Source organism: Xiphophorus couchianus, chromosome 24, assembly GCF_001444195.1.
Source record: "Xiphophorus couchianus chromosome 24, X_couchianus-1.0, whole genome shotgun sequence".
In the NCBI taxonomy this organism is placed as follows: Eukaryota; Metazoa; Chordata; class Actinopteri; order Cyprinodontiformes; family Poeciliidae; genus Xiphophorus; species Xiphophorus couchianus.
In genome coordinates, this window is record NC_040251.1 from 5,418,651 (window position 1) to 5,445,391 (window position 26,741).

Below are 26,741 nucleotides of genomic sequence, written 5' to 3' on the forward strand. Positions count from 1 at the left end.
GAACCCACGCATGCACAGGGAGAACATGGAAACTCCATGCAGAAAGACCCCAGCCGGGAATCGAACCCAGGACCTTCTTGCTGCAAGGCAACAGCGCTACCAACTGCGCCACTGTGCAGCCCTCATTATCCCCAATTAGCTTCATTTACTCCAATTAGCCTCACTTGTGGCTGCAGCTAATGACTTTCACCTTTACAGCTCCCTCCTCTTCCTGAAGAAGGACCGACCTGCTTCATGCTGCGGGTCGGGTCCTGACTGTGTGAAGTGATTTTGCGTGGCAGAGAATCCGATGCGGCGCGACGTTTCAGGCTAAACTCAACGTGGAGCGTTTGTGTAAATATGGGATGCCGTGATGATGATGGTTGATTTGCGTCTGCAGATTTTCATCCTGGAGCTCCAAACTGGTCCCAGCGCCACAGAGGAAAACCAGCAGGAGCTGGTGAGGAACCGGTCCCAGTTCAAAGAGAACTGGTCCCAACTGAACCTGCGACGCATCAGGAACGTTCCCAAAAGCTCCAGATGGGCCCGTCCGGACGGAGCCGCACTGTCCCGTGTGGGAACAGTCGGTCCTCGTCCTGGGCGGACCGATCAGAACCAGTCAGGACTCACCGCGACCCGCTGCTCCCCGGTCAGGTCCGGCGAGTCGCAGAGCAGCTGGTTCTCGGAGACGGTGAGCAGGCAGGGCGATTCTCCGATGAGGACGGTGTAGTTCAGCCGGGCGTTGCCGGGCGCCGGCGGTATCAGGTTCTTCCCCTGGAACCAGAACACACCTGGTAAGCCGCAGGTAACCACCGCCACGCCTCGCGCGTCGCCCCCGTGACCTCTGACCTTCAGGATGATGGGGGAGCCCGGCTTGACCTCCAGGATCCCGGTGGGGCCGAGCGGGTCGAAGGTCGGGTTGGGGTAGTGGGTGAAAGGGGTGGAGTTCAGGACTAGCAGAGACGACACCTGGACAGGTGGAGGAGAGAGAGAGCTGGGATGGAGTCCACACACAGAATCTAGTCGGAACCACATCAGAACCCAGCCGGTACCTGGTCCAAAATGAAGCCGAACTCATCGGGCCGCAGCGCCCCCTCTGGCTGGTCGGGCTTGTTGTAGACGAGGCCAGGAGCCAGGCAGGTCATGGTGCTGTCGTTGACCACGGTGCAGTACTGCAGAGGAAGAGGAGGATGAAGAGGACGAAGGATGAAGAGGAGGCGGAGCTCCAGCCGGTGTCTTACATTGCTGGTCTCCACGCCGCCGTACTTGGCCCTGACCTTTGGCTCCTGGATGGTCTGCAGGTTGGTTCCGGTCACCGTGATCAGCGTGCTGCCGCTGGACAAACACACAGGGATGGGGTCAGGGTTCTGGTTCGGTTCTGGTTCTGATGGCTCAGCTCCTGGCTTTGGATCTACAACCGGACATTGATTAATGATCAGCTCCACCAGAGCCCTGATTGGTCCAGATGTTCCTAACATCTAACTTTTGCACACCGCACTTTTCAGTTTTTTATCTGTTTAAATTGTGAATGTTTTCCTTCCCAGTTGTAAACCGTCATGTTGGTTTTCCACAGTAAACTCTAATGACGTCTGTGGTTGTAAGCAGGCAGCCTGATTGCTGTGTTTGTGGCGCAGCAGTGAAACCGATCTCACTTGAAGATGGTCCAGTTGGGCTCGATGCCAGAGACGGTTGGGTCCTCGCTGTAGCCGTAGCTGACCTCAGCGTTGGTCACCTCGGCCCGGTCAATCATCAGACGCACGGGGGCAGGGCCGGCGCCGGATGGCGAGGCAGGTGTTATGCAGACTACCTCCCGATTGGTGCGCCTGCAAGAGGAGAGACGCCGTTAACCTGCCGGCGGTCTGGAGGTTTTCTGGGCCGGCTTCCCGTCTGCTCAAGAACCTGAAGCTTCCTCGATGGACTCACTTCACAAACAGACATTCCTCCTTGTGGACAAACACGGAAACGCCGCTGCCGGAGTCCAGGTGTCGCCCGACCACTGTCAGCCGGGTTCCTCCGGAGACGGGCCCCATCTGGGGACGGATCCGGGTGAAGCTTGGGCTCTGAGGAAACCAAGGAATCAGTTTAACGGATCGGTGGTTCTGACCAGAGTTGTGACCAAGTTTTTGTCTTCTAAACCTAAGAAGCTAACTGAGCTTGCTACATGGAAAGCTAACTGGAACCTGGATTTGAGAAGCTAAGTGGGCCCAGTGGAGACTCACCACAAAGGAGTAGGTCTGGGTGGACAGGGTCCGGTACTCGGCGCTGCACACACCGATGCAGAGCTCCACCGGCCCGCCAGGCGAGTGGGGCAGCAGGGCTTCGGCCATGTCGCACACGATCCTGCAGACAACCCGGCAGAGTCAGAGGTACGCCTGCATAACATGTTTTAGCATGTTTCCTACCATGTTCCTTAGCATGTTTGCTAGTACAGGCTCGCTAATAGGCTAACATCTTTGCTAGCCTGTTTTCTAGCTTGTTGACCCAGACTCGTCACACTGACCTTTCGGCGCTGACGTACAGCGATGGCACCGGGTTGCAGCGGACGCCGGCCACCTGGATGTGGGTGATCTCCTTGACCTGCAGACCCAGGTTCTCGCCCTCAATGGCAACGCGGGTGCCGCCCTCGCGGGGTCCTGTCAGCGGGTCGATCTGCAGGAGACGGCGGGTCAGAAGCGCCCAACAGAACCTGGAGGGGAACGCTGCGGCAGACCCACCTTGGAGATGCGCGGGTGGCTGCAGCGCAGGTTGTGGCCGCCATGGTGCATCCAGTTCTGCTCCGGCGACGGGCAGTGCTGCCGCAGGAGGCACTTCCTGCTCTCCACGCACCACCCGCACTCGAACACAGGGGGCGCTTTGAGGCACTGGCCACAGCTGGAGCGCTGCGCTTCACACTTATACAGCAAAGCTGCGGAGAAGTCCAACAGGCAGAATCAGAACCGACCTCTGGCCCACTGAGGTGGTTCTGGTTATTAATTGTCCCCCAGATTAATAATCACCAATAATTGCCTGAATGATGATGAAGGAGGAATACCTTTCATGAAGGTGGGCTTGTCAATCAGGAAGTTTTCATCCCAGACGATGGAGAAGTCCACCTGGAGGTCTCCAGCCTCATCTCCTTCATACCAGTACTGCAGAACCAGAACCAGAACCTCCTTCAACATCGAGACTTCACATCAGAAAATTACACATGATCATTTACAGTCAGGTGGATGAGCAGAACCAGCAATATTTAGTTGGTTCTGGTTCCACTCCAGCTGAGAGACGGGTCTTTGTTGTGGAGATGGAGCCAGCAGGAATTCTGGGAGTTTACGGCTAAATGGACAATTTCCACCGGGAGCCAAGATTTAATTAAAGACACACAGAGGGTCTGTCTGCAGGCGCAGCATGCTGAGTTTGTGTGTGTGTGTGTGTGTGTGTGTTAGGGGGGCAGCCTTGCTGACAGGAAGAGAGATGAAGGACAGGAAATGAGCAGACGGACGACATTTGGTGTGCATCCTCAGAAAGAGACGGATCTGTGTCGTCGCTCAGAAGACATGTCTTGGTGAAGACCGAGGTCCAGACGGTGGACCGGGATGGGTCCAACAAGGGCCAGTCCAAACTGGTCCAGACAAATCAACAAACAACACCTGGAGACATTTTCAGTCTCTGAAGATCCAGAACCAGGAAACAGAACTCTGCCTGCCTCATCCCTACCGATGGGCAGAACTTGGACAGTGGGTCAGGCTCGGACCGGTTCCTCCTGGGTCAGGCCCGCTTACCGAGGTGTTCTGGCACTGGATGCAGGAGGAGTTGAAGCGCACGGCGGGGATGCGCTGCACCTTGCCCTGGATGCTGAACACGCACTCGTAGTTCTTCTGACCCGACTGCGGCTGCGGCAGGTTCCGGGCCCGCAGCGTGATCGGACGCACCATCCCAGCCGGAACCAGGATGTCGGCGGTGGGGAGGATCTGGGGACAGCCCTGCAGAGACACATACTAAGATTAAGGGGTTCTGTCTTGGTTCTGACCCAGTTTAGAAAATGTCCATCCTGAAACCTCCTGACTGACCCGGTTTCCACAAATCGCAAAACTTTCCTCACGATCCCGTTTCCATGGTAACATCACATTCAACCTCTGATTGTTCCCAACCTTCCCAAACTGTTCCCAAAACGTCCCCACATTTTTTCCAGAATGTTCCCAGAAGAACCTCACCTCCATGCTGCTGACCCGGCCCTCCTGGAAGGAGCAGTCCTTCAGGTTGTTGGTGCAGATGTGGCGAAATTTACACCAGAGGCAGGGAAAGCTGCTGCTGACACAGGAAGTACACCTGGGGAGAGAGGGAGAGGCTCTGATTGGTCCAGCAGGGTCAGCTGTAGGATGGGTACCGAATTTGGTACCTTTATTGGTACTGACCGAATTTTGCTGATACTACCGAGTACCTATTCAAGTAAAATCAAATGGTACAATGTTTCATTATCCAAGCGCATCATTGTGACCGTATGGAGGAAGAGTGGGGCATTTTCCATGCTTGACCTGAACGCAGCATAGCAGAGCTAGAGCGTAACGATGTCAGCAGCCGCTACTTCAGTAAACCAAGTAAGCATAGAAGATAGAAAACGCTCAAAGGTATGGCTCCACTTTTCAAACTGCTATGCAAATTATGCTTATTGCAATATTATTGCTTATTGCTGCATTAGCCTCTGTTAGCTCGCTTGCATCTGTCCACAAGTCTTTATCTGTAGCCATCAACACGGACAAACAAATGTTCAACACATTTGGTGATGGCTACAGTGGCGTTTACGATACAAGTGAGGGGAAATGACAGACAGGATGGAGCTGGATCTTAAAAAGACAAAACAATCCATTTGTTACTCTGAAGAATTTTAGAATTTTGTAACATAGCTGTGATGTTGTCTTGATATATTTGTTAAATTTTATTTATTGAAAAATAAATACGTTAAAAAAATAATAGCATTTGGGCGTGCCGTGGTGGGGGAGGGGTCAGCGCGACCCACATTCAGGCAAAAACGTAGCCTCGACGCAGCTGTCGCAGGTTCGACTCCCGGACCCGACGACGTTTACCGCATGTCTTCCCCCTTTCCTGTCAGCCTACTTTGAAAAAAGGGACACTAGAGCCCACAAAAAAGACCCCTTGCGGGGCGATAAAAAAAATTAAACATGCAAAATATACATACATGCAAAAGTATCGAAAACTGGTAGTGATTCCCAGGTACCAGATATGGGTACCGAGTTTCAAAGGTACCATCAGCTGACATGATGAAGAGGACGAGGAAGAGGAGACTCACGAGCCGAGCACAGAGCAGTTGTAGTAAACCAGGTTGGTGGAGATGAACCGGAGACCCGTCTCCGTGGAGCGCAGGCTGAGCTGGACCGCACGCTTCTCTCCTGGAGGAAACATGGCCGACCGTCATCACACGACCTGCACACGAGTGTGTGTGTGTGAGTGTGTGTGTGTGTCTCACCATAGGGAGGAGCTTGTGCCGGCAGCTCCTCGAGCGACGGCGACATGCACACAACCTGACCTTCTGCCTGCACCTGTCCAGGTGTTTCTGTCAGGTCTTCGAACACACAGGTGACCCCGCCCGAAAGCTCTGGGACGTTCTGCACCCTGATGGTCAGCTGGATGAAAGGAGGAGGAGGCAGAGCTTAGAGCCGACACAGCCCAGGCCGCAGGTGGGTCGGGGTGCGGCCGCTCACCTGAGTGGGAGGAGAGGTGACGGACATGTTGCTAGGGGAAACCGAGATGAACACGCATTGGTCCAGACGGGTGTTGAAGTGCTGAGGCTCCTCCCACCGGTCACATGACTCCTTCCTGGAACACCTGCAAAGGTTAAAGGTCACCACACAGTTAAACCAGCTGACCATCCATCCAACCAACCCTCAATCTGTCTAACCGCCCATCCAACCGTGCATCCATCCGACCAACCATCCATCCAGCCATCCAACGGTCCATCCACCCAACCATCTGTCCATCCATCCAACCATTCGTCCATCCAACCGTCCATTCATCCATTCAATCAACCGTCTGTCCATACATCCATCCGTCCAACCGTTCGTCCATCCATCCAACCGTCCGTCCGTCCAACCGTCTGTCCATCCATCCATTCATCCAACCAACCGTCCGTCCGTCCATCCATCTAATCACCCATCCATCCAACCATCTGTCCGTCCATCCAACCAACCATCCGTCCAACCAACCGTTTGTCCGTACATCCGTCCGTCCATCCAACGATCTATTCATCCATCCAACCATTTTCAGGCTCATCTTTTTTTGATTTTCAGATGATCATCTCAGTTTTTCTGACCCAACTTCCTGTCTCCTGATAAACGACCGAACTACCAAGGAGGCGGCGATGGAGGTGGAGGCTGAGCAGCCGACAGGCGGAGGTGAAATCTGCAGAAAGCAGCAGCTCCAACCTGCAGTGATGATCTGTTTACTTCTAATTACCAGCAGATGGACAGAGAGGAGGAGGAGGAAGAGGAGCAAAGCTGCATACCAGAAGCAGCTACCATCAGAGGAAACTCTGAGCTGGCTCTTTAGCCTGAATAGACGGAGCCTTGAAGGCGACGCTCAGGGTAAAGTGTAAGGGCATCATGTCTTCAATAAACCTTCAAGCTGAGACTTTCCAGTTCATAAAGACAGAAACACTCAGAGACCCATCCAGCCGCCTCCTGGGTCTCATCTCAGCCTTGTGGCTGAGGCTTTTACTTTGAAGGGACAGATGACTGATGGAGCTCTAAACAGGAACTTCCGGCATGGCCTGGATGCTGAACATCAAACATCCTGATGAGAGATTGGAGAATTTATAGCAACTTTAATGACGCCTGAGGGGATCACACTCACACACACACACACACACACACACATGTTTGAGTGGCTATCTTTGTGGGGACTTTCCATTGACTTCCATTCATTCCTCAGTCCTAAATCTGACCCCTGACCCATAAACAGCGTTTTCCCTTGTGGGGCCCAGGTTTCGGATCCACAAGGAGCAGCGGGTCCCCACAGCGTAATATGTGTCAGGAAAATGGTTCCCACAAGGTATTACAAACAAACACACACACACATAGTGGGTCTTTCTATCTTCATGAGGTCTTTGCATTGACTTTTATCCAAAGTAAACAGTCCTACCAGGACCTTCCAGGTCCTCCAGGTCCTCCAGGTGAGCCCCTGTGATGAATCAGTGAGTAGAAGAAGAAGAAGAATGCTCTTACTTGTTGAAGAGGACACACCAGCCGCAGTGCGGGTCTCCTGATCCCAGACAGTCGGAGCAGCTGCTGTACTGCTGGCAGCTCTCCACCGGCAGCCTGGTCACCTGGAGAAAGGACCGGTACCAGAACCTTCAGTTGGGTTCTGCTCTGACCCGATCTGGTGTCAGGTTTCCACTGGCTGTGTTTCAGTACAGACATTGAACCGGGCCAAACCAGGCCTGTTTAGAAGCAAACTGATGTGTTTGTTCAGAAAAGGGTTCGGTGTTTGAGGCTCGTTTTGTTGTTTGGCTTCTGGTCTTTTTCTGGAGGCTTAAAGCTGCAAAACGGCATTTTTACATATTTGTTTAAACCGGTCCGTCACCCTGGTGGCTATGCTAACCAGCTGTAGCATTCAGGATGGCCTCTGTTATGGTTGTAAGGTCAGGTCCGGTTGGAGGTCCGGTTTGTCACAGCAAGCAGAAGTTCTGGACCCGGCCGTTGGTTCTGGGCGGGATCAGAACCGGGCCTTACCTGTCGGTGGCTCAGCAGGTAGATGCTGCGGTGGTCCGGACTGAACACCATGTCCCTCAGGATGGGCTGGCCCTCCGCCACCGCCACCGTCTCATATAGCAAGGCATTCTGGGCCGGCGGCAGCACGCCGTCCACTCGGATCTGAAACACAGAACCAGAACCGTGAGACCGACCCGACAACATGTCTGAGCTGACAACAAAACCACACGATGAAGCAAACAGAACCGGGTCCAGATTCTCCACAGACCCGTTTCTTTGGGTACCAGAACCTTTCAGCAGACCTTGAGATAAAGACTGGATTCACTTCCAGAGTCTGCCCGACGACTTCATCTACATCATCATCATCACCTTCTTGATCTTCATCCTACGATGAAAATCTTCCGTTCCTGCAGCGTAATGGGATTACTTCTGACTGAAGAGGAGGAAGAGGGATGCTGAATACAGCAGGAACCCAGCAAATATGTGGAGCAACTAAAATAAGACCCAAATCCTCCCCTCCCCCCTGACCCAGAAAAACACCATCGAGGAAGAGGAGGAGAGGAAGAGGAGGAAGAAATGGCCAACAAATAAATAGAAGGAAAAAAAGACAAAGAAAATAGAAAAAAATATGGAGGAAGAAAAAATGCAAAAGAAAGAAAGAGAACAAACGATGTAAGAGGGGAAAGTCAGACAAGGGATGAAGGACGAGTGTGTGTAGTTAATTAGCTGTCTGCTCGTTAAGCAGCCCAGCTTAATTAGAGCTGACGAGTTACACACACACACACTTGTACAATCCTGTTTAACGGCGTCGGAGCAGCAGGGAGGAAACGATAAAGTAGGACACTGCAGCAAGAGAGACCGGCAGCAACACGGTTAGAAGGTTCTGGAAAAAGCTTCCAATCCCGAACCGGACCGGAGATGTGAAGACGGACGGGATGAGAGTGAAAGCAGAAGATGAAGGAGAGCTCAGTGATAGAGCGATACAGGAAGTGACCTGTGACCTTTGAACTATGAACCCCGGCTGGCATTCTAACCATCAGCACCTGCTTTGTTTCCGACACACTCGACCCTTCTCCTACACATGACCTCTGACCTCGCAGCCACAGATAAAGAGCACAGCTGTTGGAAAGCTGTCGGTTCTCATAATCATTTCCTATGTTCCTACTTTACCCACCATGTGAGGACCAGACCTCCAGAACCAACACAACCAACAGAATTTCCAGAACCAATGCAAACAACAAATCCTCCAGAGCCAACAGAACAGAACCGACAGATAAAACAGAACCTCCAGAACCAACACAACCTCCAGAACCATGTCGGGGTCATGTGACCTGGACAGTCTCAGCCCTCTTGATTAGCATTAACTTTAGCCTCCTGCAACAGCTGTTTGCATCCGAAACGTGGCTCTTAAACAATCTGTCACTGGGTCGGTTCTGTGGGACCTTTGGAAGGAATACTTAGATTTTTCCTGAAACAGCTTACCTGACCCGTTTCAGAATCAGAACCTATACTGTAAACACTTCAGTTTCATTTCCATAAAGCTGTCACTGGTTCCGTTGGAGTTAAACAAGCTTTTTAATGCTAAGTTTATTCTGCTCAGCTGGTCACATTCTGCTGGAAACATGATGCTGCACACACACACAGACATTCCTGTGTAACGTAATACCTCAGAGTGTGTGTGGGGGTCGGCATGGGGGTGGAACTGGGAGGTCTGGTCTGGTAGTTGGAGTAAAGCTGCAACTCATTTCAGATAAACTGACTCCAGAACTGATAATACCTAGCCTCTGTGTGTGTGTGTTCACTTGATAACACACAGATTCAGTCCTGTTCTGACTAGACTCTACAGCAGATCCACTGAATGAGACATTTATATGGATTTTATCTTGGCATTTCCAAAAACATTATTGTTTTCTGTAATTTTTTAAAAATTGTTTCCGAAGGTTTTACTTGTCTGTATTTGAGGTTGATGTATTAGAGAGACTAAATCTGGGCCAGAAGGCCATTAAAAATGGAAAAATGACAGCAAAACACAGAAACTACAATAAGCTAGTTCTGTTGTATCTTCTGAAGTTGCTCCAAATAGGCTGTTTCCTCCTGATTGTCCGGTCAACCCGGTTCTACTGGAACCAGAACTCCATCATCTGCTCCACCTCCAGCTGCTGTGGTTCTGACCCAAACCAACCTGTTCCCCTCCTGGCCTGTTGGGGCGCTGCACCAAGAACCACTGAAGGAAACAACACAAAAACCTCTGAACCCTTACCCTAACTTCCTTCTTCACCAGATGGAAACAAGATGGAGGCGTCAGATTTTAGTGTTGGAGGATTTCTCTTTAGTCTTTGGCTAAAGACCAGAAGACATTTCTGCTGCTAGCGCTAAGCTAGCATGTTAGCTTTGCCTGTATTTACCCAGAATGCCCTGTGCTGTAGTCCAGTTTCTGCTTTTGGAGCGGTCTCCGGTACGCTTGGTGTTCACATTCAAACCAACCAGAGTTCACTTCAACGGAACCCAGATCGAGGTTTGGAGGACCAGAGGTCAGAGGTCAATTAGGGTTCACACCTCACCTACCGGACTTTATAAGCAAACGAACTGAAGTCGGGTTAAAGCGAACTAGACAGAGCTGGTGGGAATGATGCTGCCTCAGTCTCCATCCAGAGGACTAAGACTGACAAAAGACTGGCTCAGACTTTCTGCCTCTGAAGTTTTCCCTCATTTTGTGTCATGTTTTTTTTTAAAGGGCAGCTTTGTGTTTTCCAGGCACATAGTCCCATTTTATATTATAATCAGCAGCTATTTTGCCTTCAGTTGTTATGACATCTTTTAAATATGACTTTAAATAAATTTGACTTCCTGATGTAACGCCTTGAAATTGGGTCTGTGTCTCTTTAAGATCTGCTCTTTCTGAAGCTCCGCCTCCAGGAAGTCATCCCAACATGGCTCCTCTATTAACCCTTTAACGTCTTTACCAGCATTGCTCTGAGCAGCAGCTCCTATGATGAGCTCAGCTGTTTGCTAATTGCTGCTGGCTAGTCTGAAGGAGCCAAGTGGGGGAGGAGCTGCGCCTCGAAGGCGGGGCTAGGGTCCACCCAGATGTTTTAACAGCTGAATGGTTGCCATGGAGAGTAAAGAAATTCTCCAACATGAAAGAATCAGAGCAACACAGCAGGGAAAACCAGGATGATTTACACAATACCGACCCTTTAAGAACAGACCTTCAGAACTGACCTGGGCTTTCTCCAGGAAACTGGGTTTCATCAGAACCATTAGTATCTGTTAGCCGACCCATTCAGCTCATTCCATCTGTCTGCCTCACACTGCCATTCACAAACACATTAGCAAGGCCTGAAACTCAACACCTGCACCGCTTTCACTGCAACACGAACACACACACACACACCGGGCCGCTCTCGGGTTTCATCCAGCTGCTGCTGCTTCTCTTCTCAATAATGTGGACAAATTAGAAAATTATGCTTTTGGTTCTGAGGACAGGAAGTTCGGCAGAACCACCTGACCTCTTGTAACAACCTTTGACCTCTTCGGGCTCTCAGGACTTTATGTTTTTCCGCTTCAAACCCGGAGTTTTGCCTCATTACCGAGTTTCGGTTCTGGCCTGACGGAACCGGGTCAGATAGAACCGGGTCAGGCAGAGGAGCATGGAGTCCTCTACGTCTGAAACAAAATAAAAACTTTTACTGTTTCAGTTTTAAGCTTTGCTAAGGTAATTTTATTTCTATAGCAACAAGGCAATTCAGAGAGCTTTACATGAATTAGAGGAAACACAGACAAAATGGATGGAAATAACACCACTGGATTCACCGGATCCAGTGGATTCACCGGATCCCTGGATTCACCAGTTCCACCCCAAACTGTTTTCCCTGCAGAAGCCATTGTTGTCGCCATGGAAAAATTAGAGACTATACCATGGAGACTCTCCACGGAGCCGCATGATTCGCTCCTTCCTCCATCGTCTCCATGGCAACCGAATAATAATGAACCCAATGCTTTCTGCACCACAGCGCCTGTGGTGATGCAGCTCAAACAAGGATCTGAGAACCAGAACCTTCCTGTTCCCACCAGATCCAGCTCCTCTTCCTCCGGCCGAAGGTCTGCACTCAGACCGCCTCTGAATGGATCAGCTGTTCATTTATTATTATTACATATTATTGTCATCTTTAGCTCTAATATCACCAATATCTATCACACTTTTCTTCCAACATTATTTATGTTCGTAAACACAGATTAAAACATTGAAAGATATTTGTGAATTTTTAAAGATATTTAGGAATATTTGGAGTTCATTTAGGATTTTGTCCCTGGCTGAAACAAGAAAAGCAAAGATCTGTAATTTGTACTGTAGCTCACATAGAAATCAGATCAGAGATCATAAATGTTTTTATCAGAAGGAAAATATTCAGGATTTTCAGTCCCCCTAAAATCACTTGTTTGATTAAACTGTAACTTTATTGACACAAACATTTATATGTTTGAATTCTTCAGATCTATCATTGTGTCATGTAATTTTTATCAAACATCTTCATACCCTTGGAGTCATTTCATCACGTAAATGTAATTTTGAGGCCACAGATTGAGATCAGATTTATGTGAGCTGAAAAAGAAAAGCTGATAAATCAGATGAGTTCCGGTGAGCTTCACGCCGTCGAACTGGCGCATTGCAAACGTCGGCGATTGGGTCGAATGTAAAATGTTTAGGCCACGCCTCCAGTCGTTTCTCTCTGAGGGTCCGGACAAAGCAAAGTGAAGCGTCACCAGCTGGTTTTTAGCGACTCAACTGCAGTCTGTGCTCGTTTGCTTAATTGGAGACAAGTTTTGATTGGATATTGGCTCCAGAGCCGGTTAGCGGGAATCAGACAGATTCCACAGTTGAGCTGATTAAGGAAACAGGAAGTGACACGTGGTGTTCAGAGGCCAAACCAGGAAAGATGACAGTGAGACCCTGCAGGACGGTTTATGAAGACATCTTCCGTCCTTTCTCTCCAGCCTGATCTGCCACCAGGGGGCAGTTTGGAGCTGGATCTCCTCCTGGAGTTTCCTGATCATGTGAGGGTTAGACCCAAGCTTCTCCAGATTTCCCCCCTCTCAATATTAGATGCTGATATTCCCGTTCCTCCCAGTTTCTGACCCTGAAGGCATCACAACAAACCACAGCTGTATGTTTTCTACCTGTGGCTCAGATTTATTCAGAAACATCCTGGACGAGCGCCCAAAAAGTATTTAGCCTGGTGGGCCTGCCATCAGCCTGGCGGGCCCCTCAAGCTTTACTTGTCCTCTGCCAGACTGAGCCTCGTTCATTTTTCACGCGTTTTTAGATAGCAGAGACAGTGAAGACAGCGTAAGCTAGCCTTATAGCTGACACGTTGATCTGGCCGTTCTGATTGCACCGTTCCTGCAGCTGCCTGTTGGCCTCATGCGCTACCGTTTCCAGATTATGATGCCAAATTATGCAGCTCTAAATTATTGTAACTTTTAACATTTTAACAAGGTGGGCCACTGGTAGACTGCTCTAGCGCCCCCTATGACCAGGCTGAGGTGACCAGCAGGTAGCATCCAACACCCTGGACAACGCCCCCCACCCCACAAAAAAAGTATTAGCACCCAGCCTGCTGTACCACAGGGTAACTTACCAGCAGATGATTACAGCTGACCGCATGCAGCTCTGTCCGTGACTCTGGCCTGATGACCAGGCAACCAAACGCAGCTGGTTCTGAGAGTCAGACCAACAGCAGAACCTCGGTGAGGATAGATGGGGAGCGACGTGCGCGGGAGCGCAAGGACAGATCGATAAGAACAGATAACAGAGCTGACAACCATGAGGAGGTTAGGCACCGATTATTCAGAGATATCAAAGATCTCCTGATCTACAGAGGATCGACTAACGTATTAGAAACTTTTAGTGATGAGTTTTAAAGTACTTTAGCCTTGAACACAAAACTGCTTTCATCAGATCTGATTATTTCTCTGTTCATCTTCAGATTGCACATAGTTACTGGAAAGGACAGTAGGGCGTAAATCCCATCTAATTTTTGGGGGAACCATAAACAACAAAATTTCTTAAGAGCAATATAACATAAAATGTTACATTTCAATGGTGCAGGACCAAAATTGACTAGTAATGCACATCAAACATGTTTTGTTCTCAGTAAACAGCCTGCAGAGAAAACTAAAATTCAAATGTTGCTTAGTCTGACTGATCTAAACTCTGCTGCACCTTTACAAATATTTAAATTTAAGGTTCTAAATAACAAAGTTTTAATGAGTAACTGATCTTAATAAAATTCCTCATAAACATTGATTTATTGAAATGGCTCATAATACAAGTTATGGGCTATTTAAATAATAACTTGTTAAGTTGCTTTATTTTTAAGCCTTTTTTAGTTTTGTCATGTCCTGGATGACTGAGAACCAACAGGTAGATAGAAATGAATATCTGGGGAATATTATAACTTAAACATAACATTTAAAGCAGCAGGGTTTATATAGAAAAATATTCAGATTTTATTTTGTGGTTTTAAAGGCTCTGCATTGAGGACAGTGAGAAATAAAGTTATAACTTTTAGTTTTCTCTCTGTTCTGGGTTCCCACTCTGAGCTGCTCCACCTGCTCAGCCCCTCCCTCCCGTTTCAAACTCTTCTAATTTACTAAAAGTTAAAGAGCTAAATATGAATTAGATGTTTGCTACCGTTGACAAAAAAGCTGAAGTCTATGAAAACAGTGTAGCAGTTCTGCTAATAAGGCAGCTTATCATGATTCAGTCAAAGTAATAAAATAACGAACTGCAGTCTGATCTTTATTAATGTGTTTCTTCTTATTGAGCAGTGAAAATAAATAAAATGTTTACATGTCTTTTGCTGTAAGTATTTACTTACTGGAGGTTTTTTTTTATTTATGCTGCAAAGCTAACAGCTAGCAGCTAGCTCCTCACTCCAGCGGTTCTAACGGAGCCGGTGCCGTTCAGCTGCTGTTGCTCCTCCTACACTTTGGACTGAACCTAATAATGGAGGAGGGACCTGAAAATTTATTCTTATTATTTTCTGAGATAAATGGCAGATTTATTGTTTTTTGTTTCTTTTGCCTTTTCATATTGATATTATTTAAATGCAAATGTTTCTTCAATAATTTTTGGGGGGGGACAATTCTAGACTTTTCCAAGATTGGGGGGGTCCGGACCCCCCGCCCTCCCAGGATTTACGCCTATGGCTGTAAATCCTGAATATGGCAACAGTAAGCCTGAAAAATCACAATATACATCATACAGAAAGGCCAAGACTGCAGTAAATATCAGATAATCATCTGCACTCAGGCTCTGTGCAGAGAAACAGCACATCTATTTTCATGTCTCTTCAAAAATTCAACATGATAAACATCAGATGATTTCCTAATATCCTGCTGCTCTTAAGAACAGGTTGGTTTGACCCAAAACCATTTCAGTTCAGAGTAATTATCGTCCCAAACAATTTAATTAACTCACTTTCACATTAGTCAATATATATGCACATAATTAATAATACTGTTGTTTTACATTGATTCTTAGCTAAATGTTTGAAAAAGTATGTCGCAATAAAAACTGCTTTGCTACTAATAAAGTAACTGAAGAAATCAGTTATATCTGAAGGAGGCTGACAGGAACCATTAGTCATTTAACAGATATAATTTAAATACACACACTGTTTTTCATTCAGGGTTACATAAATAAAAATCCGTCGCTGTTCTTTACGGAGTAGAGGCATAATTGCTATGGAGAACCTCGCCGAGCGGAATAGCGGCATTGTTTACACGCGTGAACGGCTGATTGCGCTGTGTGGGCCTCTGCTGCTGCCCGGAGACGGGCCTGTGGTCCCAGAGGAGCTACGGAGGAGACGACGGGGCTGCAGGTCTGGAGTTAAACAGAGGGAGAAGAGGAGACGGCACAAACCGGCGATTATTGTGGGGAACGTGAGGTCTATGGGGAATAAGACAGATGAAATCACGGTGCTGGTTAGGACCCAGAAGGAGTACTGGGACTAGGCCTGTCACGATAGCAAATTTTGCTGAGCGATTAATTGTCTCAAAAATTATTGCGATAAATGATAATATTGTTTGCAGATCTTTTTACACTGATTTAATGGAAATGATGTAATAATTCATGTGATTTCCTGCCAAAGTTAGATACACTTTATTTTCAAAAGAATATTTAACACTGGAACTGATAAACAAAAAAAACTAAACAACCAAAAACAAAAATAAAATGGATTCTCAGTCTCCATTAACAAAAAACTCACTTGAAAAAAAAAAACTAAACATAAAGCCAAAGTGGAAATAAATACTGCATTCAACCAAAAGATTATGAAGTCTGTATATTATGTTGCCCTTCAGTAATAATTAGATTTAAATAGAGAAGATGGGCACATCGACTACCTGATGCAATAGTTCACACTACATGATTTTTTGCTCCTATTTTTCCCCATACAACAATCTTAGATCGTTGGTCGTTCTAACATTGTGTGGTGTGTTACGGTAGATCGTTGTTGCCGCTCCGATCTAAATCAGGGTTTTTCCCAACTGGGATCTTAACTCAACCTGTTGAATGTGACAGGCAGCCAATCAGAAAGCGAGGATTCTCCTCCGTGTTGTCTGCGCGAAATTATGGAGGGGAATCCCAAACAGCTGACACGGGGCAACCCGAAGTCCAGCCGACATTGGAGATGATATGTGGAAACAACATTAATGTTTATTCAACATGCAAAGAATATAGAAATGACAAGAGGAGGAGTTGGAGCGAAATTGCTACTGCAGTTGATAAACCCGGTAACTGTTCAGCTGTTCTTCGTTAACGTGACATAAACAGGTTATAATGATTTTCATTCAGTCAGGACTTTACGCTGACACTAGCCACATGCATTGCAGGTAGATTGTAGTAAAGCATTGATTAATGAGTGATTTTAAAATTAGTTCACTGGACTTGTAGCCATTATTTTGTGCCCATTGTTGGACACCACACGGCAGGAATGAACCCGATCGAACCGTTAAACCTAGGATTTCTGTCGGCTAATGTTTGGTCTGTCAGGTTTTGAAAATGGGCCGACAATCGGCCGACAGGTCTAAGATCGTGTCGTCTGCGCTGGGCTTTACACTAAGAAAATGAGGAAGGAGGGTCAGTGGAGCGCACCGGAGTTGAGCCTTTTTTCATTCGGTGTCATCAACAGAAAGAGAAAAAGGTCGGAAGAGACGATAATGCCGATAATTAAAATGACGTCGATAGTTTTAATTTATCATACGATTAATCGATTTATCGTTTATCGCGACAGGGCTAACTGGGAGTGCAGTATCTTCTGCTTCACGGAAACCTGGCTGCACTCGCTTATTCCGGAATACAGCGTGGAGGTTCCTGGATTTTCCTTGGTGCGCAGGGACAGGGACTTTTCCAAGAATCGGAAGAAGAGGGGCGGCGGGATTGCACTTTATGTGAGTGAGAGGTGGTGTAATCCCGGCCATGTTAACGTGAAGGAACAGATTGCCGTATTATTTACCGAGGGAGTTTATGTCCGCCATTTTGATCGCTGTTTACATTCCCCCATCAGCTGATGCAGCAGTGGCCTGTGACGTCATCAGCTCTGCCACAGCCAAACTCCAGACTAAACACCCGGACGCCTTCATGGTCATCACAGGTGACTTTAACCATGCCTCATTGGACAAAGCGCTACACAACTTCCAGCAGTATGTTGACTGTCCCACCAGGGAAAACAAAATGCTGGATCTCCTGTATGCTAATGCCAAAGATGCATACAGCGCCACAGCCCTGCCCCCCCTTGGCAGGTCGGACCACATCTTGGTAAGGATGACTCCCAAGTATGTCCCTCGACTGAGTAGGCAGCCTGTGCGCATCAGGACGGTGAGGAGGTGGACACAGGAGGCAGCTGAGGCACTGCAGGACTGCTTTGGGTCGACAGACTGGGATGTGCTCTGTGGGCCTCATGGGGAGGACATCGACAACATGTCTGACTGCATCACTGAATACATCAGATTCTGTGAGGACACTGTCATGCCAGCCCGGACCGTGCGCTGCTTCTCCAACAACAAACCCTGGATTACCAGCGACCTGAAGGCACTTCTAAACAAAAAGAAGATGGCTTTCAGGTCTGGAGATAAGGAGGAGCAGAGGAGAGTCCAGCGTGAACTCAGAGAGACACTGAGGACATGCAAGGACAACTACAGGAGGAAGCTTGAGTCCAAACTCGAGCAGAACAGTGTGAGAGATGTGTGGAAAGGAATTAAGAACATCACTGGAATGAAGGGGAAGGACACACAGACATCTGGGAGCCTGGATAGAGCAAACCAGTTCAACCAGTTTTTCAACAGGTTCAGCTCACCTCCTGCTACTCCCCTACCACCACCAGCCCCCCACACATCCACACTGCCCCAAGTCGTTCAATCCACCTACCGGCATTCTCCAGCACACCACCTCTCCTTCAGCCCCCCATCCTCCCTCCTCCCCCATCTCCACTGCAGACAACAACACCTACCCCCAGCTAACGGTGACTACAGGCCAGGTTGAGAGACAGTTGGAGCGATTACACCAGGGTAAGGCTGCAGGACCTGATGGCATTACACCACGGATCCTGAAGACCTGCTCCATCCAGCTGGCCCCTGGACTGGCACACATGTACAACCTGAGCTTGAGGCTGGAGAGAGTCCCACTGCAGTGGAAGACATCACATGTGGTTCCTGTTCCCAAGAAGCCAAGGCCAGCCGACCCAGAGGACTACAGACCAGTCGCTCTCACATCTCATGTGATGAAGGTCATGGAGAGACTGGTCCTGGCCCAGCTGAGGCCTCCGGTGAGGACGTTTCTAGACCCCCTGCAATTTGCCTACCAGCCCCACTTAGGAGTTGACGATGCCGTCATCTTCCTGCTGCAACTTCCTGAGCACTGTCGCACCTGGATGGTGGAGGAGACACTGTGAGAATCACATTCTTTGATTTCTCCAGTGCCTTCAACACCATCCAGCCTCTGCTGCTGGGTGAGAAGCTGCGGAGGATGGGTGTCAACGACTCAGTGATCTCCTGGGTGACTGACTACTTGACAGGCAGGCCACAGTTTGTCCGTCTGGGCAGTGTCCTGTCTGATGTGGTGGTCAGTGACATAGGAGCTCCACAGGGAACTGTGCTTTCTCCCTTTCTCTTCACCTTGTACACCACTGATTTCCAGTACAACTCTGAGTCATGTCACCTACAGAAGTTTTCTGATGACTCAGCGGTTGTCGGGTGTATAGGGGATGGAGGGGAGGGGGAGTACAGGACACTGGTGGACGGCTTTGTGGAGTGGTCTGACCAGAATCACCTCAGGCTCAACATTAGTAAGACCAGAGAGATGGTGATTGACTTCAGAAGGAAGAAGACATCTTCACGGCCACTAAAGGTCAAAGGGGAAGTGGTGGAGGAGGTGGAGGATTACAAATACCTGGGAGTTGTAATCGGCAACAGACTGGACTGGGCATCTAACACTGACGCTGTGTGCAGGAAGGGGATGAGCAGACTCTATTTTTTAAGGAAGCTGAGATCCTTCAATGTGTGCAGCAAGATGTTGGAGACCTTTTATCACAGTGTTGTTGCCGGCGCCATCTTCTTTGCTGCTGTGTGTTGGGGAAGCAGCATCAGAGCCAGCGACTCTAATAGACTAGACAAAATCATCAGGAAAGCTGGCTCTGTACTGGGACTAAGGCTGGAGTCCCTGGAAACTGTGGTGGAGAGGAGGACACTGAAGAAGGTTCTGTCTATTATGGACAATAAACAGCAGCCTCTCCACCACATAGTGGACAGACAGCGGAGCACCTTCTCACATAGGCTGCTCCAGCTCCGCTGTCGTAGGGACAGATACAGGAAGTCCTTCCTGCCACTGTACAATAAAAGCTAAATCATTGTTCTGCACTAATCAGTCCAATTTGCACAACTGCACTGTGGCACACTGCTGTACATATATTTACATATACATATCTGCATTTTGAATCTTTGCAAGGACTGCTCTAAGCTGCTTTTTATATTAACAGCATGTTATATTTTATTCTATTTTATCTTGTCTACTTTGCTACTCAGTGGTGGTTGTTATTGTGTCTTGTCTCTATGCTGTAACTGCGAAATAATTTCCCTGCTGGGATGAATAAAGTACTTCTATTCTAAAACAGTTTTATACTTTAAATCAGCTGAAATGTCCTGGTTTTTGTTCTTCAATTTTCTTGCAAAACAAACCTAGAAATAATTTACCATTAAAATCCCATTTCCACCTTTCAGTAATTATGAAGAACTCACTAATTTGCTTGACTTGCTGTGACACCAGAAGCCCCCCCTCACACACACACACATTTGCGTGGCTATCTTTGTGGAGACTTTCCATTGACTTCCATTCATTTCTACCTTATCCTAACCCTAACCAACCAAAACTCAATTCACACCTTAGTCCTAAATCTGACCCCTGACCCATAAACAGTGTTTCCCTTGTGGGGCCCAGGCTTCGTCCCACAAGGAGCAGTGGGTCCCCACAATGTAGTGTGTCAGGAAAATGGTCCACCACAAGGTATTAGAAATAAAAACAGACACACACACATCAGTCTTTGCTTCCAGAGGATTTCTGCTGGCGGGGATTCTGTGGGGAATTTCTCAACAGGAAGTGAATGAGTGAAATTTGGAGACTGAAGGTGAAAGCGGTGACACTGTGCAGCGGTTTTCTGCACATGCTCCGATTTATCGGGTGTGGCCGTTTAAATCTTTCCCAGGTTTAACAACCACCTGCAGTCTTTCCATCCAGGCCACATGGTTTTAATGTGTCTCTATTTGTGTCTGACGTCAAGCTGAAATGCCTCCTAGGAGACCATCTTTATGGATTTATCTCTAAAACAAAGTCAATAATAAGGGCTGGGGTCTGGGAGGTGGGGAGGGGCCGCCAGGCGGGGGGATGACAGAAAGAGATGAAGTCATTTCCCAAGGTGAAACAGGAGGATGAACACATCCTTAGAAAGCACCAAGCATTTCACTGAAATAGGCTTCCCTACTCTGGATAATATTCCAGAGATTTTGTCTGATTTAAATTCATTTAAACAAATAACAGGTATGTTAGGAAACCGCCTCCAGCAGCAGCTGGCGTGATCTCTGTTACGGTGATAACGGCAGCTGCAGGACATGAAGTAGGCGACATGGTGGCACTCGGATGGAAAACGAACCATGAACCTTTCTACACATCTTCTTTCATCCATAACTCTCAACTGCTTCATTCACCAAAAATATTTGCATGTAAAGACAAAAAGGAAGCAAATCTTTTAAAAACATCCATGTCTGAGTTGTTCTGTAATTTGTTGATAGATTAAAGAAGACAATTATGTTGATTAAAGTAGCCAGATATGGTGACACTTTCCAGTAACAGCCATGTGAAATCTGTAGGTAGTCACAGTGAATGAGTTGGGTCTTAAAATCTGTTAAATTTAAAAATATTACATTATTTGACTAAACATTTGCTTCACTTGGGGGGGGGGGAAGAAAAGATAACAGAAAGCTTGACTTCAGGACTGAAGCAAAGTCACTTTTAGCTGCACGTGGATGTAAAACAACTTTTGGATCAAATGGGTAAAGTTAACTGATAGTCCAGAAGCAGATGGAAAGATTGTAACTTGACTGCATTAAAATGTTTAATCAAGTTTACTGCAGGGTCTGTAACTAATCTCATTTTAATAAAAAAAACATTCATCAACAAAATTAGCAACATTCTAATTTGAAAACACTTTATTGCTGCTAAATTATTGAAAAAATATCCATCAGAGTTCAATGACAAACATATTTATAGTTTTTAATCTATACTTCAGGTTCTTCAACCTTTGGATTGGAGTGATGTGTTTTCATATTAACTAGTTGAAGTCCTGGCTCTGGAAAGAATACTAGAAATGTTCTTTACCAGTTGAGTCTATTTATCTGATTATTATCAGAATATAAACAATAAAAAACAAAATTCACTGTTCAGTGCTTCTCATCCTGAACTAAACCAGGTCGAATGAAAATGTCCCCGTATCCACAGGAGTCCTCATATTATCTATTAATTACTGCGATCTTCGAATAGGCGCATTTACAAGTACATGCACACACACACACATGTATCTCTAATCATAATAAATATTACTACTGACTTCCACTCGTTTCAGAAACTCCATCTGGGCCTAACTAGAACCAGTGTCAATACAGTCCCGACCCAAATCTGATCCACTTGACGGAACCAGAACCTGAGAAATGGGACTTTGCTACATAAACGTCAGGTTTTTCTCTGGTTCCAAAGGCTCAGCTGCCTTCAGGAGATAACTGATTCTAGCAGAAAAGGTACTAATGAACAACATGACTACACACACACACACACACACACACACGTAGGCATTTAAAGGTGCCTCAAAAACGCCTCTATTTATTACTGTGGCAGCTGCAGCAAAAAAGGAAAACAGAGTAACAAGCCGCTGCATTAAATAATTACTGGAAACATACACAAACAGAACCGCAGCAGAAAGAGCCTGGCAGCCAGCCAGCCACACACACACACACACACACACACACACACACACACACACACACACACACACACACACACACACACTCTGGGGGGTCAAACAGTCAAATAAACAGAGTAAATCACTGCGGCGCACACTGACAGCTCCAGAGCCGTTAGCTAACAGCGGAGACGCTTACAGGGACAGATGATGAGACAAAGATCTTCCACCCTGCAGAGATGAGCCACTCGCTCGCCTTTTTAGGCAGCGTTAACAGTTTAACAACAGGCTGTCAGGACTTCAGGTTTACTCTGTCCAAAACAGGAAATGGATCAAAAGCATCTGTTCACTTCTAACACCAGCCATCGGAGAAACGACCTCCATCAGGACGGCTGGAGCTTTCAGTGCAGAGTGAGAGCCAGTACCAGTCATACCAGTATGGGACCAAAACACAGACGATATTTTTATTTAGATCCGTCTATTGATGTAGATCTGAGAAGTTTTATTGCATAGAAATTACAAATAAAGCCAGCACTAAATCCAATCCACATGATTCAAATTCAAAATATCTTGGAGCAGACCTGGAGAACATCAACACTTCTTCTTGTCTCGGACGCAACAAAACAATGAACAGCAGCGGGTCCAACAGAACCAGAGCCACACAGGAACAGCTTCTTCTCCAATGTTTAGATTTCATTTTCTTGTTAATTTGCAGAAGGACGTTTTCTGCCTCAGTGCCGGATTTTTACAGAACCGACACAAACTTGGACCGGACCAGTCAACCCAGGGTTAGGGTGGGTTACGGATGATTGCTCTGTTGCCACGGCAACAGCAAATCGTCTCTAATCTAATTTAGATACAATCAAAACAAAAACACCAGCTGGTCCTCAACGGAGGCAGAGCAGAGACAGCTTCCTGTTCAGTGTGTGTGTGTGTGTGTGTGTGTGTGTGTGTGTGTGTGTGTGTGTGTGTGTGTGTGTGTCAGAGCCCAGGTGTGCAGCTTCCTGCTGCAATAAGACCAATCAGAGCGGGTTTATGTCAAAGCACCGAGTCTGGCTTCTTCGGCTGCAGCCCTGCTCCTGGTTTCGGATCAGAACCAGAACAGACTCAGATCTCAGATGATTCTACTCCACAGGTTCTCACATCTACCTATAAAAGCGGCACCAACCAATCACAGCGAGCGGACGCAGCGGGTCCATGATGAAGATGATGACTGTGAGGATGATGATGAAGAGAAAGATTCTGGTTCTGGACCTGCAGAGGTTCTTCCAGCCTCTGAGTGGAGCTGTAGCTCCGATCAGAACCGCACCAGGCCCAATCAGACCTCCTGTCTGAGGTTCTGTTCGTCTCCAGCTCGGCGCCAGAAGAAGACTGGCCGCAGCAAGCGGGACCCGCTTTGAGCCATTTCCATGGAGACATGAGAAGTGGACCGGTAGTGTTGGCTGATCTGACAGCTGATTGGTCAGGCAGGGTGATGTCACAGGATGGGAGGGGCAGGAAGCCCGGGCGTCCCAGGAGGAAGAGTGTAAGGACGGTCTTTGTTCTGCTGCCAGACCCGGCGGGCCGCAGGGACCCGAGACACGCTGCGGTGCCGCCTGGCTGATCAGAGCCGGACCCGGGTTCTGTAGGACTCCTGAACAGCTTTTGGGCTGCTGCACCTCTAAGGCTGCTGATATAGTTCCAGAACCTCCAGAACTTCCTCAGCCGAACATCGTCACCATCTGATGTGGAACCAGAACCAGAATCTGGGTGAGCTGCTGAGGGTCTCCTGGCACATCAGAGGTTTGAGCAGGACTCAGCAGCAGCTGGAGGAAACAGACCTGGAACCTGAAGATGTCGAGCCGCTTGGTTCGGCGACCAGCTTGACGCAGATAAACCACCCGACCTGATCCAACTGGAACAGAACCTTCGAGTCTGCCCAACCTGATTCAGCGAGGAGGGAACTTCTCTTTCCGCTAGAATCAGTTAGCTTATCTCTCGGCTAGCTTCTCCCCCGTTTAGCATCACCCTCGGCTAGATTCAGCTATCTTCTCCCTCAGCTAGCGTCTCCTTGACATTTCTCCAGGACCACAAGTCTAAAACGCAGCAGGAAGACATTAATCCTGCTCCATCCCTCCATGCCTACCTTCTTCAGCTGTCCGCTTCGGGTTCCCACGAACACCACGGTGTCGTCTCCGTAGGTGTAGGCAGCCACGGCGCCCATGCCCTCGGTCCTGTCCTCGTACAGCGGCTGTCCCTCGATCACTCTCAGGCCTCCCAGCGGCTGGTTCAGCACCAGGCCGCAGAAATCATCCCCGATCTGCTTTGGCTGTGGAGACATGAGGACAGAGAAACCAGGATCAGATGTTAGGAGGAGTCATGGTGACGCCCATGTAGGCTGAGAGACCCTCCCCCTCCTGCCACCATTACCAATAAATCAATCAATGGCATGACAAATTCATACAAGCTCCATGATTAAAGCGATGCTCCCATTTAAAAATAAAAAGCCGCCATTTTGAAAAATGCTGCTCAAAGTGAGTTTGCACTACCTGCCCCTTTTGCCTGTCTTCCCTGTCCTGGCTGAATGATGATGTTTTTAAAACAAAATTTTGTTTACACAAACTTCATAATCTATTTTAATTATTGTTGTTTCAGTTTTGGTTTATTTATTTTGAATATTTAAAATGTTTTCCATGTCCAGAGTTAAATGTTTAAGTTTTTGATTTCAGAGAATTTCTGTCTCACTTTTCCAGAAATCCAGGAGACTCTGGGAATGCCAGACTGATTTTAGTACAAACATCAGTTTAAATATGAAGCAACTGCATGAAACATCAGGAACCAGTGGAGCTCCAGGAATCTCCAGGTCCCTCCAGGTCCCTGCAGCTTCATGTTCATGAGTCAAGCAGCGAAGCAAAGTCCATCTTTTCTAAGCCAACATCCAGAGATGATCCTGCTTCTCCGCAGGCGGAGCTGGAGGTCCATGTCAGGAACAGGCTGATGACATTCCTGGTAAATTTCAGGTTTCCTTCCACAGTTCAGAGAGAATGAAGCAGGGAGGAGACGAGTTATTAAAGGCAGTGCAGACCCAGCTAGAGGTCGGCTAACACCCTGTCATTACCGAGTTAAAGCAGCGCTGCACCAAACAGGAAACTCTGAACCTTAGCAACAGCTCTTCTTCTTCTTCTTCCACAGAGAACCTTCAGTAACTTCCTCAGTTCAACCAGAAACACATTAAAACAAGAATAAATCCAGAAGCTACAGCAGCTGCTTTCAGGTCCGATCCACTCAGTTTCATCACATGATCGCTGACTGTTCATTTCAGTTACATTGTACCTATATTTATTGATATTAATGAAAAATAGGTTGAAGATGTTATGATAAGTTTTTAAAGCTTAAAGGGATCCACAATTAGTTCAACTTTATTTGGGAGATATTTATTTTAGATGTAAAAACAATACCAGAGTTTCCACCAGTAAACCTGCTCAGTGTTTTTGGGTGAAAGATGTTAATTAGACAGGAAATGTCAAAATATTACTGGGTAATTAAATGTTACTGGAAAACATGGCCAGTGAAACTATTTAAACCCACAACCAGGCTGAAAAACAACAAATAAAAAATACGATTAAAATGAATATCAATTATTTTCACTTCTGTTTAAACCAAATGAAGTCAGCGGCTCCATCAGGGCTTCAGGGGCCATAAATGATCATATTTTAACACAGATGCATAAATGTAACATTTGTTTATTGAGATGATCGATGCTGCTAAATTTGATTTAATGGTTTCATCATAAATAAATTAAAAGATTTAAATTGTTTAACATTTAAATTTAGGATTTTAAGGAGCTAGCAAGTTTACTTTGTAAAAGTTCAAAGAACAATACTCATAGATTGTTTTGTTACCGTAGCAACAATCTGATGCTGTGACTTTGAGCTGTTTGTTCACAAATACAAATTAATAAACTGCAATTATAACTGATTGTTTTTAGGTTGGCCAGTTAATCTACTCTCTCTCTCCCAGATTAAATAAACCCAGAAGCTGTTAGAGGTGCTGATGGTTTTAGCAGCAAGAGGGGCCCCTAGGTCAGATTCTGCCCCAGGCCTCATGCAGCCTTGGACCGGCCCTGCAGGATGAGTTCAATCTGCTGCACTGAGCAGAGATGAGCAACAAACGGAGATTTAATTCAATGCTGCTAATGTGGCTTTAGCAGCTCTAACATTTCTGTCTGTTGAGTTTTAATAAGAGCCACAGAAACTGTTTTGGTTGCTCAACTTTAAGGGATGAGATTTTCAGATCTCACATTAACTCTGACTAAGTGGACAAAGCATTTGATATGGTTTGTTGCATTATGTACCTGGAAAAATAAAACTAAAAATAATATAAAACCAGCATGAAGCGTGACTACGAGGCGAGCGTGAAAGCTCCTCACCGACTGAACCTGCACGATGAGGTTAGCGCTGGTTCGTTAACCGCTAACGCTCCGACCAACCGGAACACAGACGTGAACTTTACTGGGAAGACAGCGCCACACGCTGGGCAGCACGTTGAGATGTGAAGGTCGTACACAAAGATAAAT

General features: G+C 47.1%; 1 protein-coding gene across 1 annotated transcript in view; it reads right to left on the reverse strand.

Moving 5' to 3' along the window:
* Positions 1-26,741, reverse strand: part of plxna3 (plexin A3) — a 56,199-nt gene that overhangs the window by 9,447 nt on the left and 20,011 nt on the right. The window contains exons 6-23 of the mRNA XM_028010996.1: positions 24,312-24,494; positions 7,701-7,841; positions 7,194-7,294; positions 5,676-5,799; positions 5,441-5,597; positions 5,264-5,363; positions 4,170-4,284; positions 3,738-3,938; positions 3,011-3,107; positions 2,694-2,884; positions 2,480-2,628; positions 2,199-2,319; positions 1,903-2,039; positions 1,632-1,802; positions 1,221-1,314; positions 1,032-1,151; positions 829-948; positions 610-753 (exon numbers count right to left, since the gene is read on the reverse strand). Of these exons, the coding sequence (XP_027866797.1) occupies positions 610-753; positions 829-948; positions 1,032-1,151; positions 1,221-1,314; positions 1,632-1,802; positions 1,903-2,039; positions 2,199-2,319; positions 2,480-2,628; positions 2,694-2,884; positions 3,011-3,107; positions 3,738-3,938; positions 4,170-4,284; positions 5,264-5,363; positions 5,441-5,597; positions 5,676-5,799; positions 7,194-7,294; positions 7,701-7,841; positions 24,312-24,494 (2,466 nt within the window). The remainder of the gene's footprint in view (positions 1-609; positions 754-828; positions 949-1,031; positions 1,152-1,220; positions 1,315-1,631; positions 1,803-1,902; positions 2,040-2,198; positions 2,320-2,479; positions 2,629-2,693; positions 2,885-3,010; positions 3,108-3,737; positions 3,939-4,169; positions 4,285-5,263; positions 5,364-5,440; positions 5,598-5,675; positions 5,800-7,193; positions 7,295-7,700; positions 7,842-24,311; positions 24,495-26,741) is intronic.